The sequence below is a fragment of the Equus asinus genome, chromosome 23 (genome assembly GCF_041296235.1).
Source record: "Equus asinus isolate D_3611 breed Donkey chromosome 23, EquAss-T2T_v2, whole genome shotgun sequence".
NCBI classification, from domain to species: domain Eukaryota; kingdom Metazoa; phylum Chordata; class Mammalia; order Perissodactyla; family Equidae; genus Equus; species Equus asinus.
In genome coordinates, this window is record NC_091812.1 from 46,021,724 (window position 1) to 46,036,807 (window position 15,084).

At 38.4% G+C, this 15,084-nt stretch overlaps 1 protein-coding gene across 10 annotated transcripts in view; it reads right to left on the minus strand.

The window, feature by feature from the left end:
* Positions 1-15,084, minus strand: part of MPDZ (multiple PDZ domain crumbs cell polarity complex component) — a 155,182-nt gene that overhangs the window by 11,922 nt on the left and 128,176 nt on the right. For all 10 annotated transcript variants that reach the window (XM_070496083.1, XM_070496081.1, XM_044756487.2 and 7 more), the window contains 8 exons: positions 13,274-13,354; positions 7,196-7,288; positions 7,031-7,105; positions 5,716-5,890; positions 3,600-3,745; positions 2,782-2,865; positions 2,402-2,595; positions 838-985 (listed from right to left, as the gene is read on the minus strand). In XM_070496083.1, coding sequence (XP_070352184.1) covers positions 838-985; positions 2,402-2,595; positions 2,782-2,865; positions 3,600-3,745; positions 5,716-5,890; positions 7,031-7,105; positions 7,196-7,288; positions 13,274-13,354 — 996 coding nt within the window. The remainder of the gene's footprint in view (positions 1-837; positions 986-2,401; positions 2,596-2,781; positions 2,866-3,599; positions 3,746-5,715; positions 5,891-7,030; positions 7,106-7,195; positions 7,289-13,273; positions 13,355-15,084) is intronic.

Below are 15,084 nucleotides of genomic sequence, written 5' to 3' on the forward strand. Positions count from 1 at the left end.
TGTCTATTTTATGTGGGATGCAACTACAGTATGGCTTGACAAGTGGTGCTTGGTCTCCGAGCCTGGCATCCAAACCTGCACACCCTGGGCTGCCGAAGTGGAGCACACGAACTTAACCATTATGCCACTGGGCTGGCCTGCCAACCTCAATTTTTAACTGTGAAACTTTAAATATTCAATAGTTTTGAGTAAGAACAAGATTTGGACCAAATACCATCTTCTGTGGTTCAAAAAGGGTAAAATCTTTCTCCCACATTCTTCCTGTCCAAGGAAATATAAGGATGTCAAATTTAGTATGCCCAGAAAAGGGTTACGGAAGGACTGGGACAGGACAGTCCAGAAAGCACGATTCCATCCCCAGAGGAGCCATGGGTGCTCTTCTTGCCTCCTAGCATCTCCCACATGGAGCATTTCTGCCAAGTCACTTTTCAAACAGCCAAGGATGAGACTCTTCACTTATGCCAGAGGTCATAAGAGTAAATCCAAATATCAACATGGATGAACTGAGTAAGACTTTGTTTCTACTTTGTGGTCTGAATATGTGTGTTTCTTTCAAGAAGAGATCCAAACAATATTCATCTTAAGATGAAAGATTTACTAAGATCACAGATATTCAGTTCATAATTCTTATTACTGCTATATATAAAATATAATAAACAGCTAATTATAAATTTATTAGAGATTTATCACTGAAATATAACATCTTACTTATAAATACGTCTTATTTGAGACAACATTTTAAATAAAGAGAATTCAGTACTTATTTTGGTAGCCGAAAGTTAAGTTCTCCTCCTTCTATACTATTCCACAAAATTACTTTTGGCATTTGATTTTCACCTTTAGCAAAGCAGCAACAGCCTCCTGGGTGGCACTGCGGACGTCCTCTCCATTCACCGTTAATATCTGGTCTCCCTGCATCAGTCTTCCGTCAGCGTCTGCAATTCCCCCTTTGACGATGTCTGACACAAATACTCCAGTATCATTTCTGCAAACATCATTTTGAATTTCACATTATTTTTTCTAGTAAGTAATGCAATGCTCATTTAATGAAAAGCTAATACGTTTTAAACTGAAAATTTTACTTCCATTTTTGTGACTTTAAAAGTTTTATTGTTTTTAGCAACACTGAGGCAACATTATTAGAATTAATTTTTTGTAATAGCTTATTTCATAGCACTTCACAGGTTAAACAGACCTTTCATAAGCATATTTATTCTTCGACAATTATAAACTGAGTAGAAGTGGCTACTATTATTCTCGTTTTATGGGTCACACAGCTACTAACTGGCAAAAATGGGACTTAAGAGTCAGTCCTTAGATGCTAAATCTATTGTTCTTTCTACACCACAATGAATCCTTGAATGAATATTGACCTGTAGCTACATAAATATGTTGCTATTATCATCAACAACCTTAAAATTATTGGAAATAAAACTTAAGTACCACTGCTATGGTGTCTTTTTTTAAACCACTATGGATCTAACTTTCACACAAGACAGATTTAAGGAAAAAGAGCAAATACTAATCTTATTCCAATTCTCCTTTCTTTCACAAAATAGTAAATAACCCAACAGCTACTTGTTGAGATACAATGATAACTACAATGATAAGTAGAACTATTTAGTGACAGCTGAACTGCATCGCTTGTTCTTGACAAGGTCATGATCTCAAACGAGCCACTTCACCATCTGATCCTCTGCTTTCCCATCTTTAGCATAAAGGTGTTGGAACTTGCTGGATTATGTATTTGTTCATATTACTTATACATAAATATTTCAATAAAGTAGGTACTGAATTTACGTGTATTCACCACTCTACCACGCCAGCCTCTTACTTTATGCTTTCTGTTCCCTTCTGATGGCATGTTCTTGCTCAGGCTGACCTTTCTCCCTATATAGCCTCCACTTCCCTGTAATAGATCAGCATCATTTACCACTTTTAGCCTCAACTCAGGCACCTCTTTTTTGGGAAGTTTTCCTAATCTACTTTCCTTAAATAGGGTCACTTGGTCCCTTTATCCCTTGCTTCTATGGCTCCTCCACATTACGCTGTTTCTATTACTCAACAATAGAACCCTTTGTTGCAAGAATATTGTTAATTCTAGTTCATAAAACTGAGTTTTTTCAGGTCAGGAACCATTTCTTACTTAACTCTGTTATCCAGAACCTATGGTATTTCCTGGCACATGGCAGGTACTCAAAACACACCAAAGGGCTTTTCATTTAGTACCTTCAAAATCCTGCAGAATAATGAGTTAAAAAATTCAAAACCAACATCTTTTGATACTGCATTACTAAGTGGGCTGACGATAGCTTTCTACAGAACAGTAGCACTGATAAAGTTTCTACACTGCTAGTACTCTTTACCAAAAGGTCATTGGGTTTGCCCTCTTCAGTCATACCTTTTACCAACAATACTTAATCCCAGGCCTTTCCCCGGTTTCTTCTGCAACTCAACGGTGAGCGTGTCATACACGTCCTCCTCTTTGTATGGGGCTTCATCTCTGTAGAGCGTCAGGCGCACTCTCTGTGGTGTCTGTCTCAGGACATTTATTGCTTCATCATGGGTGGCCTTTCTCAAGTCAATGCCATTCACCTGTTTAAAGATGGGACACTGACTGTGAGGAACCAGTTGAGTTAAGCAAAGTGAAGAAAGAGAGGAAGAGAAGGAGGAGAAGGGAGAGAGGGAAGGTGGGAGGAAGGAGGGAAGAAACAAAGACCACTTTCCCCAGAGTAGCCTTTCCTTTGTTAACGTAAAGGTCAAATACACAGCATTCTGTACCTCTAAAATCTGATCTCCAGCCCAGAGTCTTCCATCTTTACATGCTGCTCCTTCTTCATAAACTTCATGGATGATAATGGCACCCTAAGGGCCAAAACAAAACATACTCATGCTTTATCCCACTCTCCCTAGGAACAGTGAGCTGAAACGGAGTCAAAACATACTGTACTTTTTGTAGACAGCAACAAGGGTTATACACTCATTGGATCCATATGTGAGTCACATCAAAATTCAAAGAAAAGTATAACAACACAATTTTTGCTAAAAGGCTCAAAGAAGCCTATACTGCTTTCTAATGATAGGGAAGTTTAAAGAAAAAAATTATAAAATACAAAATTATACACATACATGTAACAGATATATATATCACCCTTCCTATCAGCAAATGAAATTAACAGATAGACATCACCTTTCCTATCCACAAAAGAAAGAATTAGATTTTAAAAGTAATTTTGACATTTAGAAAATTCTGTCTACAAATTATCCAATTTTTCAGACTCTTCTCAATATGGGTCAAATCCAACCATATTCAGTCAGTAAAAAGTAAATTAAATATGGCAAAGACTGGGGAACTGACAGAAGTATTTTGAACCTAAAAGTCACAATCACTAGTGTAACAGAATCTTATTGAGTCAGTATTGGCTTATTCAATATAAAAAGCCCCGTACCCCACTGAATATATGCCATACAAATTAAAATAACGATGAATGATACATTTTTCTCAGCCTTTATTATTTAATAAAACTGATGGAAATCTGCTGATAATGATCTCGATGAAGGGGCCATCTGTATATCTGAATCGCCGGGTGTGACCTCACCAGCAGTGTGTCAGAACCCCCAACGATGCTCAGGCCCAATCCTGTTCGCCCTTTAGATATCTCAATTGTTGTTTCACAGCCTGGGATAATGGGGCAGGTTGCAGGATCAGAAGCAAAGACTGCTGGCGTTGATGACCTGCTTGTACCTAAAAATATGTTAAAAATGAAACAAAATACAAACAAGAATTGATTAGAAGGCATATCCATCAAACTCACCACATTGGTTCCTTTGGGAAATGGAGCAGGGAAATGGGTCCAAGATTGGGGACAATGAAGACTTCACATTTACCTTAATCTTTCAGTTATATTAAAAAATATCAAACAAATACGATTAAATCATCATTGTTAATTTAGGGTGGTGGGCACAAAACTACTTTCTGCACTATTCTGTATTTTTAAAATTGCTAGAGAAAATATATATAAAGGAACAAGAACAAAGAGTTGAACTGAACCTCTAGTTTCACTGTGATATTCTGCATTTCACTGGACCAAACAAACTTCACATGAAAATATGATTTGTAAAACTCAGACCTAAGATATGTGGCAGTAACCTAAAAACACATTCAGGGAACACTGCAAAACCCAAAGCACATTGGTAATTCTGGTCATGGTGACCACCTTTAAGGGCTTTTTATGGTTTTGTTTTGGTTTTCCTTTCTTCTTATCCTAGAGCACCTCTTCTTATGTAATCAAATCTGAGCACGTACGCACCTGGATTTAATATGTGAGTTTATAAAACGTCAAGTGAGACCCACTTGCAATTTCTTTCCTTGCGTCTCACTTGACATTTTATAAACTCACATATTAAATTCTGGTACATATATGCTCAAAATTTAACAGATAAGAATAGGTTATAAGAAAACAAGGAGAATATAATTTCACACCTTGTTTTATGATAGTCTTCATATCATATGTTTTATGATATACCAAAGAGCATATAGAAAATCGCATATTTTGGGAAAGCTGAGACACGTGGTAGAATAGCTTTAGACAAGATGCTCTCTTTTTAGGAAACCAGAGCCAGACTATTTTCCTGCTCCTGAAATGGTAAGAGCAGGTGTAAGATATTTTCTGTAACATTACGTTTTCATTTTTCATATTTTTATAGACAATGCTATTTAGGGATCAAGATAAAACTGAAAAATGAGAACATTCCCATAAAATTTTTTAACACTTCAGTGAATTACCCAGTCTTTCTAAATAAAGGATTACTTTCATCAGATGTGTATGTATTACTTTAAGACTTTTCTGTCCAACTATATTACAAATGTTTTAAACTGCTCTTTCCTTAAAAACCTGTCAAAAGTACTGAATGTTTCAGTTTAGAGGCCAAAAGACATTTTTTTCCCCCAATTTCAGAAAAAGCCAATGTGTTTAAGTACTTTTTTTTAATGCTGCAAAGCTTGAAATTTATTGTTCATTAAATACCAGTGTAATTTTTCTCCAAAAGTAACTCAAAGGAATAATTCGCCTCCCTATGCCAGACTGGTATTTTAATGATACATGCAAGTGTCACCCCATGGTCCACACACAACCATTTCATCTACTTTGACAGGATCCACTATTACACCCAAATGACAGGACTCGATCGACTCCGTACACTGTGGCAAAGACTAGCATTTTTAAGAGTTTCTTGTGCCAGGCACTGTTGGAATGATTCCACCAGTGAAGTATTTATCACTACATCCATTTTACAGATTAGAACAGTTGAGGTTTAGAGAAGTTAAATTACTTGCTCAGTATAAAGAATAAAGGTACAAATGATGTTTCTAACTCATCAGTTAGATCCTGGAATCAGTACCCTTAGCACAAGATCTTCGGAGAGCATAGAGTACCACTCTTTTGTTTAGAGATGAAGAAGCTGAGGCTCGAGGAGGGTGGATGGGTTTCCTAAGACCCTGCGGCTGGTTAACGGACAGCACGCAGATCACCTGCCTAACAGTCCAGCACTCTGTCTTCAGGAGCCCTTCTCTTATGCCATCTTTTCACCAAAGGGTTCCCTGACTACGGCCTTTCAAACAAGGAGCTACATACAGGCAAGTGGCTCCCACGTGGGGACCCTCTGCTGTGTCTGAGTGTGCCAAACATGCAGGACTCACACGAGACCAGCCCTTACTTCGGATGGACTCTGGTTCTGGGGAGCCAGACGGTGGGACCATTGGAGACTGGGAGCTGTTCTTCTTTTCTCCATTGGCTGTACCAGCTGCTGAAGCAATTGCCTGGGAATCTGGATTCTCAGCACAAATGGTAAGTTTCACTGTCGTCTTTGCTGTTTTCAAAAGGCTAATAAACTGGCAGGGTGTTGGAGGGGAGGGGAAACAAAATCCAAAGGGAAATTAGTGGACTTAAACAAATAAGTCACTATTAAAGCTGGAATCTAAAACTATCTATGGCTGAGAGAAGAGTCACAGGCAACTTGTTTCCTTGTCAGGACTTGAGGAGTTAAGAAAGGTTATAGTTTCTCCAATTGCCTGACACTGATTAAGGCCACAGCAAATTTTTACCACTAAAAGAGTAGTTCTGACCATATTCTTCCTGATATAAGTATAGGGCTTCCAATGTTTTACATTTCTAATTAATCTCACCCATTTCTCTGTATCCCTACGATCTTAGAAGATATATGGAGTACTTTACCCATTTCCTGATTCTACAGAGAATATGGAGCAGCTTACTCAAACACTTTTAATAAAATGGAAACTTATGTTCAAAGCAGGATAAGGAAAACTATGCAACAGAAGAATCAAGCCAAATGGAAAGTGAGAACGTAGACATATGGGTTAAAGGATCCAACTTACACAATTATTAAAACTGAATGAAAAATGGTTTCAGCTTCTTGCTAGCCAACGTAGAAATGGAAACATTTGCACTCCAAATCTCAAGAGAAACAGCTTTTTTCCTAGCACTTATATATGAAAGGCCTCAAGTGAGACTCCTAGTAAGTATTATGATAACTTTTGAGGAGGAGGAAACTCAGGCACAAATAATTGTTTAATCCCAATGAAAGTTATACCTTTAATGACTGAGTCTTAAAAAATCTGTTTATAGAGCACTATACATAGTGGATATTTATGGGAGCAAACAGTCATAAAAAAATATCCCTTTCGTCTTAACACTAAGTTGACTTTTGTCTAGAAGTTTCAAGTTTTCCCAAGGGAAAATGGAAATAATATTTAGCAAAAATGCCCAGTGAATACTGAATTTACCGGGCAACAGAAAACACCTTAATATCACCTTGATTAGAAAATACAAAATAGAAATTGAAGACCAAATAATCTCTTCTCTTCCTTAAGGACATCTGTCCGATATAGTTACATAGCTTTAATCCTCTATGACTGACCACACACACACACACACACACACACACACACACACACTTTAGCCATGCCCAAGCACAAGTTCACAGTACCATTTGCTTTCCTTTGGAAAAGTACCTTTTCAACAGGATAGCCAACAACAACTTCATCATCTATAGCCAAGATCTGATCTCCAACTTTGAGCCGTCCATCCTAAATGGAAACATGGAAGAGTCTGAGTGATTTTGCAGAAATGCTTCCCTTGTCCACCACTGCATGGCAGTGAAAAAGGGAAAGCCTCACCTTGGCTGCCACCCCGTGCTCTGTGAGACTCTTGATGATGACTCCGCTGTGTGTATCTTCCTCACTGATAGCAATGCCCAAACCCCCCTGATCCTAGAGAAATAAAAACGAGAACACTAAGAAACCTTGAGACAGATTAAATGTATCCACATGGAAAGGTATGTGGCCATAACTTTTGAACATCATCTTCTACCCAAGGGCTAGAAAAGCAGTTAAAACTGTTCTAAAGTCCACTATTAGAAATCTCTTCTTCTCTTAAGCAAACTTTCAAATCCTTTTAATGGGAATAAATTCTCCTCCATCAAATATTCAAATGTTTTAACTGCTCTCATATGCTTAATATCTCTAGTATCTTTTTTTTTTCTAGAATTCAACTTTTTTTCGTTTTTGGGGGCGGGGGGCTAGGAAAGATGTGCTCTGAGCTAACATCTGTTGACAATCTTCCTCTCTTTATTTTTCCACCCCAAAGCCCCAGTACATAGTTGTATATTCTAGCTGTAAGTCCTTCTAGTTCTTCTATGTGAGCCAACACCATAGTAAGGCAACTGACAGACGAATGGTGTGGTTCCACGCCCAGGAACTGAACCCAGGCTGCCGAAGCAGAAAGCGCCGAATTGGTAGGCCATCAGGACTAGCTCATATCTCTAGTAGCTTTATCATATATATCCAGTAACATATCTTCAGTAACTTTAGCAAAATATCCAGAGAAAAGAAATGCAGTCAATAATTCAATGAACATAGAACATTTGTGGATTTAGTTTTGTGTAACTGGCTAAGGTAAGTCATTCAAAATCAATCAAAGTATCCTCCTGCTTCCTCTTTCTGGCCTACAGCTTTGAAATAACAACCATGACTGGCCTCCTCATCCCCTTCTACTGCCTTCCTTCAGCAGACAGACTGCAATTACTGCTGCGTGCTTAGTCCTTTCTGGGGTTGAAAACCCAGAGTTGTTTCTCCAGAGACCTGTGTTTTGATTTGGTGCAGAGTGAAAACGCTCTCAACTCTGAGCCCGAAGACCTGCACTGAAAACCTGCCAATGCTACAGAGCTACACCCACTTTGTCTATATTTTCCACATTTTCTTTTATCAAAACCAAATGTTCAATAATACTGGCTTTTACCTTTCCTTAATGTTTACATTAATAAAATTAAAATAAGGTTTTGAACATTTTCATTCTGGTTGGACCTGGTAACCTTTTTTTCCGTTATAGTTTCCATCCAGGGAAATGTAAAGCAAGAGAGAAGAGGAAATCTTGTCACGATTTCTCTGAAATGTAGACATGAGAGCCAAGCTTGGCATCAGACATTTAGGATCATGCCCACAGTGAGGTAAGGCTTCACCATCCTTTTAAAGATTATCAACAGTGTGGCCGTTCTGAGGTAGATTGTTAATGCCTGACGACTTTCAGACTGTCCCTGTGCATCCCTCTCTACCACCGCTCTCTTTCCAGGTAATCAGTCATGTGTATAAAAGAAAACTGAGTTTTTCAGGTGAGCAGACCTTGGTTCTAATTTACTTTCTGCCTAGCAATAGAAATTTGGATATTCTACTTAACATCTCTAAATCTCAATTTTCTTACCTAAGAAAAAGGAATAATAATACTTGTCCAACCACGAGCTTGCTGTGAGGATCAAGTGTAATGAGAAACGGTGTGAAAGCTTGATCACTAGACAAAAGTGTGGTTACAGCACATACATTCCTTCTGCTTAAAAATCTATAGGATATAATCAAACTTCCTTCAGATAAATTCTCTGAACTTTCCAGGATTTTGAAACTCCAAATCCTGATCTAGTGGTCAAAGAATTAGGCTTAATGAATAAGAAGGTCAACGTGCTACCAACTGACAAAATCCCAATGCCAATGCTGAATGCAGATAATTTAGTGACCCTCTATTTGGATTTCCCACACCAATCATCTTTCCTACTAATACAGAGAAATATTCATTTGAGTATGTAATCCTCTGGATCTAAGATGACTGTATATACTCAGTTCTGAGATTTGACTCTATTATTGTCTACTCACTTAACTGTAGTCAGGAAAGCACTTTACTAGTACAGTGGGCTTTTGCTGGTTGTTGAGCATTCATCCTCATCTTACTCCTTTGTTCAAACTCACACATTTTCCATTAGAATATCCAGCCCCGCCTCCTGCTGCCTCAAACAACACACACACACTCCCTCCTTCTCTCTCTGCCTATGTTTTGGGTGGTAGTTTTAACATATGTTCACAAAATCTTTGATATTCCTCCCTTCAAGAAGGGGATCCTGAGTGTGGGCTGGACTTTTTGACTTGACTGTAACAAACAATAATGCAGAAGTGATGGTGTGCAATTTGAAAAGTAGGTCAAAAAAAGGCATCCAGGCTTCCTCCTTGCTCTTTCTCTTGGATCACTTGCTCTGAGGGAAGTCAGTTGCCATTTCATGAGGACACTGAAGCAGCCCCATGGAGAGGAAATAAGCCTCATACCAACAGCCATTTGAGTCAACCATCTTGGATGTGGATCCTCCAGCCCCAGGCCAGCCTTCAGACAACTGAAGCCAGAGCTGGCAGTTTGTTGGCAACTACACAAGAGAGTCTGAGCCAGATAACTCAGCTAAAATGCTCCCAAATTCCTGACCCAGAGAAACTAAGAGATAGTAAATGTCTATTGTTTTAAGTTGCTAAGTTTTGTGGTAATTTGTTATGTAGTAATGGATAAGCAGCTCCAAGGATGGAGTTTGAATGACTTAAGTCAATCGCACAATTCTATTCCCACGGCCATAGTCCCTAGGTCAGGAGTAGGCATGTGATCTGAATTGTTCAATTAGGATGAACCTCAGGACTTCTGCTCAGAATTTTGGGACAGCCACTCTCTGCTCTGAACCCCAACTACATGTGAAAGAAGTAGTACATGACCCCAACTACGGCTGGCAGCCATTCTGAATCTATGAGGAAAACCAGCCTTGGGATAAAGCTGATACTGCGGATGGCTATGCAGGGAGAGGGAAAGAACTGGCTTTTCATGACTATTTTGATGGCTATTGAGTCATGGGGTCAAAGGCCTTGAAGATTGCTGACCTGTTACCTGAGCCCATAAATCCCCTTCTCCAATTAAGCCTGATGGAGTAAGTTTTCGCTTTTTGTTTTTTTGCAATAGGTAGAGTCCTAAAAGGAACAAAAAGCTACACATCTGCATGTATAATGGCCCCAATCCCACTTAGAATACTACCAAAATAAATGAGGACATACACATCTACAGACGACTTACTGACAGCAGAAAAGCAGGATGACATATAAGCAAGGATAATAGGGTGTGAGTGTGCATCTTCTTATTTAACTGCTCGACTTCCCACCTTACTTCTGTCACAGTACACACAGTCCTTAACAGAAGAGGATCTGAGAAACGCTGTTCCGAGCTAGTTATTAAAATACCACCACACAGGGAAGGTGAGACAAATTAAAGAAATATATTTATGGAGGAACAGTTGTATAATTAAACAGCTAGAAGAGTATAAACAAGAATTGGAAATGGGACTAAGCTAAACAAACCACTATTATTATCGGCAGAACTATTTTGAAGTTGGAAGATTCCCTAAAATTCAGAAGGAAAAAACCTCTTAAATGTCTTTAAGACTTTCACCATCTAAAATCATATGGATGTGAAACATATTTCTAACATATTATGCAAGGTGGTTACCTACTTTGACGTATAGGTACTCTCCTGGGGAAAAATGTGCTAAAAATAAATCTTTAATCAAAAATATTTTGTCTGATAAATTGAATTAGCATTTCAGTCAGTTATAGAGGGTGCAGATTATATACATTATAAACTTTCTGTTTATACTTCTATTTCCCATAAAAAAAGGATTAAAAAGAAAAAGGTCAATCGACCTGTTGAGAGAGTTTCTGAGGAGTCAAAACAGAACTAGAAATTACTTGTTACTACAGTTCCCATTTTGAAACAGTACAAAAACTATTCTTTCCTTCCTGACTCTCCTAATCCGACATCTTTTCCCCTGTGCATACACTGCATGTAAGCATTCATTCATTCTTCCCTCCCAAATACTTAGTAGGAACTACAGTACACAATACTACATAAGATAATGGGAAAGAAAGTACAAGAATTTCTTCTCTCAACATATGTGCAATTTAGACATACAAAAAATATACCCACATGAAAGTTTACTGCAAGAAACATGCCCTTGGGCCATGCATGGTTATATGACAAATAAAGGAAGACATTAATGGTAAGCATTATATAGGCCATAATATTGAAGGAACATTTCAAAACCCACAGAGGTGAGATTAAGCTAGGTCTTGAGTCATGCAGAGCTTAGATAAGGTAAAGGAAAGCAGAGGGACATCTCAGATGATAATAAGCAAAGGCAAGGAGGGATGAATTCTCAAAATAATCTCCATGGGCTCTGATTCAAGTCAGTGTGAAGGAAGTAGAGTATTCTTATCAGAAACACATAGGGGTTTGGAAAGGTAATGGGGCCCAATCGCAAGATGAAACAGAGAGTGGAAAATGGGACTTGGACGTAGAAGACCAAGAGTTTCAGTTTCAGCTCTACCATTCTGAGTTATGGGAACTGTTAAAAGTGAGGAAAATAATAGCAACCTCATGGGGTTGCTAAAAAGTAAATGACATAAATGTACACATATGTCTTTACCATTAAATTATTTTTCAAATAATCATAATTTTAAAAAATACAGGGTTGTATACATGACAAAGGATTTCAAATGAAGTAGGAATGTTAGAAGCTGGGTTAATTCTCCCTTCTTTGCTTTCTTGAGTTTTGTTCCCAGGGTCGACTAATAATGGGGTTCAGAGGGCATAGGCTTATAGTACGATATATCACTTAACATGTCATTTTTAGCAGTGGCTTCCTCAAAGCCTGTTTTCAAGGACACATTCTCCAGAGCATTCAGAACCTCATGGTTAAAAATATTAATGAAAATAGTAACTTGCACAGAACTAAGTGCTTTATATAAATTCTTTTACTTAATCCTTACAAACACATCTCTAATATAGGGGTATTATTATTTCCCCCATCTTACAGACAAGGAAACTGAGGCCCAGAGAAGCGGCTCCAAAAGCCCACACTTAAAATCATCGTCGATTGCCTCTTCTGTGAGCTGATTTTAAAAGACTCCTGAATAAAGTGAAGTCACTTTGGCTTTCATTAATAAATACATTTCAGCTACTTGAGCTTTAGATTTGTTTGAAATCTACACATAAACGGAAGCTTTCTGTGGACAATAAAATCTGAAGTTCTTAGAGTTCTCTCATTCCTCTATAGCAACTAATTCAGACAGGGAAGTGCAGAGACTGACTCTGGAGCCCAGGCTCTTAAGCACCAAGCTGCATCGCCTCAGCTGGAGAGGGGCACAGGGACCACTCCTCTTCTTTCTGCCTGCAGCGTTTCAGGTAAATAGCCCCCTACTCCCCACTCTACCTCCTTCCCTCCTCTTCTCCTCCTGAAGCACATCACCGCTCTTTCTTCTCACACTGTTCATCCACCATCCACCTGTGTTGTGAGCCTCCAGCACAGGGAAGCATTTCTAGGTTTCTGTGCAGCAAACCACCTCTTTAAAGAGGGTCATTTGAACCTAAGGTGCAGATCTTTTCAAAAGCAAATACCTCGCTGAAGCCTATCAGCAAAACTTCTGGTTAGTTGGGCTTTCAGCTTTATGAAGGACAAACACTATAACTTCTATTTCTTTATTCTTTTTACTTCCTTCATAGCAGGTCCTTGGTAAATGAATCAAAAGAGACACTGCTAAATGTTAAATCTTAGACCAGCCATAAAGGCAGGAAAAGCTGGGTCCCTATTGAAGTATCAATTAGCACAGTGGTTCTCGAACTTTAGCATGCATTGGAATCACCAAAAAGGCTTATTAAAATACAAACTGTGGGTCCATCCCCTGAGTTACTTACTCAGTAGGTCTAGGTGGGCCCAAGCACCCGCATTTCTAACAAGATCCCAGGCCGTGCTAATGCTGCTGGTCTGGAGATCACGCTTTTGAGAAGCAGTGAATTAGCACAGTGGTGTGAAGGTACTCACATCATCCCATTCCAATTCAAAGCAGATTTACCTTGGGAAGCTCCAGATATTGCACATTTTTAAATGAACTGAGGTCCACAGCTGAGTCAGAAGTAGTAACACTTAGTTCAGTCTGAAAAAAAAATGGCAAAACAGGCAACAGTGTTATGTATTTTTGTTTGTTTAAACATAAATGCCACTTAATCAAAATTATTTCATATATTGTAATTCCTTATTACTATTTAAACATCTCATGACATTTATGAACATTATATTCTCTTCAAAATACTAATGATATGTGATTAGACAGCAACAATTTTAGAGCAAAGAGACACAAAGTTGTTCTCAAGACCACCTGGATTTACTCTATAATGAAATCTAATAGCAACTCAGCTACAAGAGGGTTAAACTCACTGGAACACAGAACAGCAGCACAGGCACCATTCACTATTCTTCACTGTGGTAATCATCAAGCGAATTTAGGAGCTAGTAAATATTTTACCTGAAAATATTAAAACACTCCAATTTCTTAAGGGACATATTTGGTACAATTCACATGAAAATAAAATTTTCTCCTTTGTAATCTTGGAAAACCACTTGACTCAGTTCACCATATGAGCAATGACTCAGTTCACTGGGTTGAGACAATGATTCATACGTCCATCTTACGTATAGATAAGCCCAATGTTTGCATATTCTTTTAGGGAAGAGTGTTTCTATTTCTATACCTTCTCACACTGATAGTCATCACGGCTCCTCGAATTTTAAGCTTTTGACTCTCTATACCACCTTTTTATTCTTTTGAATTTATTTTTATTTATTTATTTTATTTTATTTTATTTATTATTAAGGTGTATTATATACACCTTAAACATGTAACCAAAGCTTTTCCAACTCAAAACAAAACTCCCACCAAAAAACTCTCTTAATTCTTTATCACCCTCTAACCACTGCCCTCTCTTTCCTAATTTCTTATCCATCATTTACTTTCTCAAAATCACTGATGATCTCCAGACTGCTAAGTCCAAGGGACTGTCTTTATTCATCTTCTTACTTGACCTCTTTGCAGCATTCAAGGTTGTGGAATATACGTTTCTTCTTGAAACGCAGCCTCCTCAGCTGCTGCCCAACACACCCGCTGGTCCTTCTTCAGCAGCTCTGACCACTCTTTGTTAGCCTTCCTCCTTACGGTTGACATAACAGAATTCTGACCTTGGTCCTCTTCTTCTCTAATTGTTCTCTGTAGGAAAGAACCTTAGCTCCCATGGCTAACAAACGACAGGTCTGCACCTATGGGAATTCATCTCTAAACTCTAAACCAAATGTCCTAGTGCAAAATTCACGGAAAAAGCTTGTCTACCAGGCTTTCCAACAGGTACGCCACTCTTAAGCTGCCTCAAATAGAATGATTTCTATTTCTACAAATATCTGCTACTCTTTTTTATTTTTCTATTTTGTTGAAAATGAGCCATCCATCAAGTCACCAGGTCAGACACCTGGAAGCCTTGTACATCTTGTCTGTGTCATTCACCAACCTATTCCCAGCCCAAAGAACGCTACCTGGTCTAAGGCAGATACTCAGTAAATCTCTTTTGGATAAATAGATTCTCAACCACTCATTTTTCCTTGCCTAGTACATTTAGGTGGGGATGAAGTAAGGTCAGTTTGGGTTCTAAACATCCGATGTAACCATTTCCTCTTTTCTGTGCATTAGTTCAGGCCCTTGTTATCTTTCTCCTGAACTACCGCAATACTTTTCTTACTCACTTTAACTTATTTTCCTTGCAACCTACGATTTTCTTCTCAGCACCATTTCCAGGGAAGCATTTAAAACGATAATTTTCATTCTTTGAGTTTCCCACT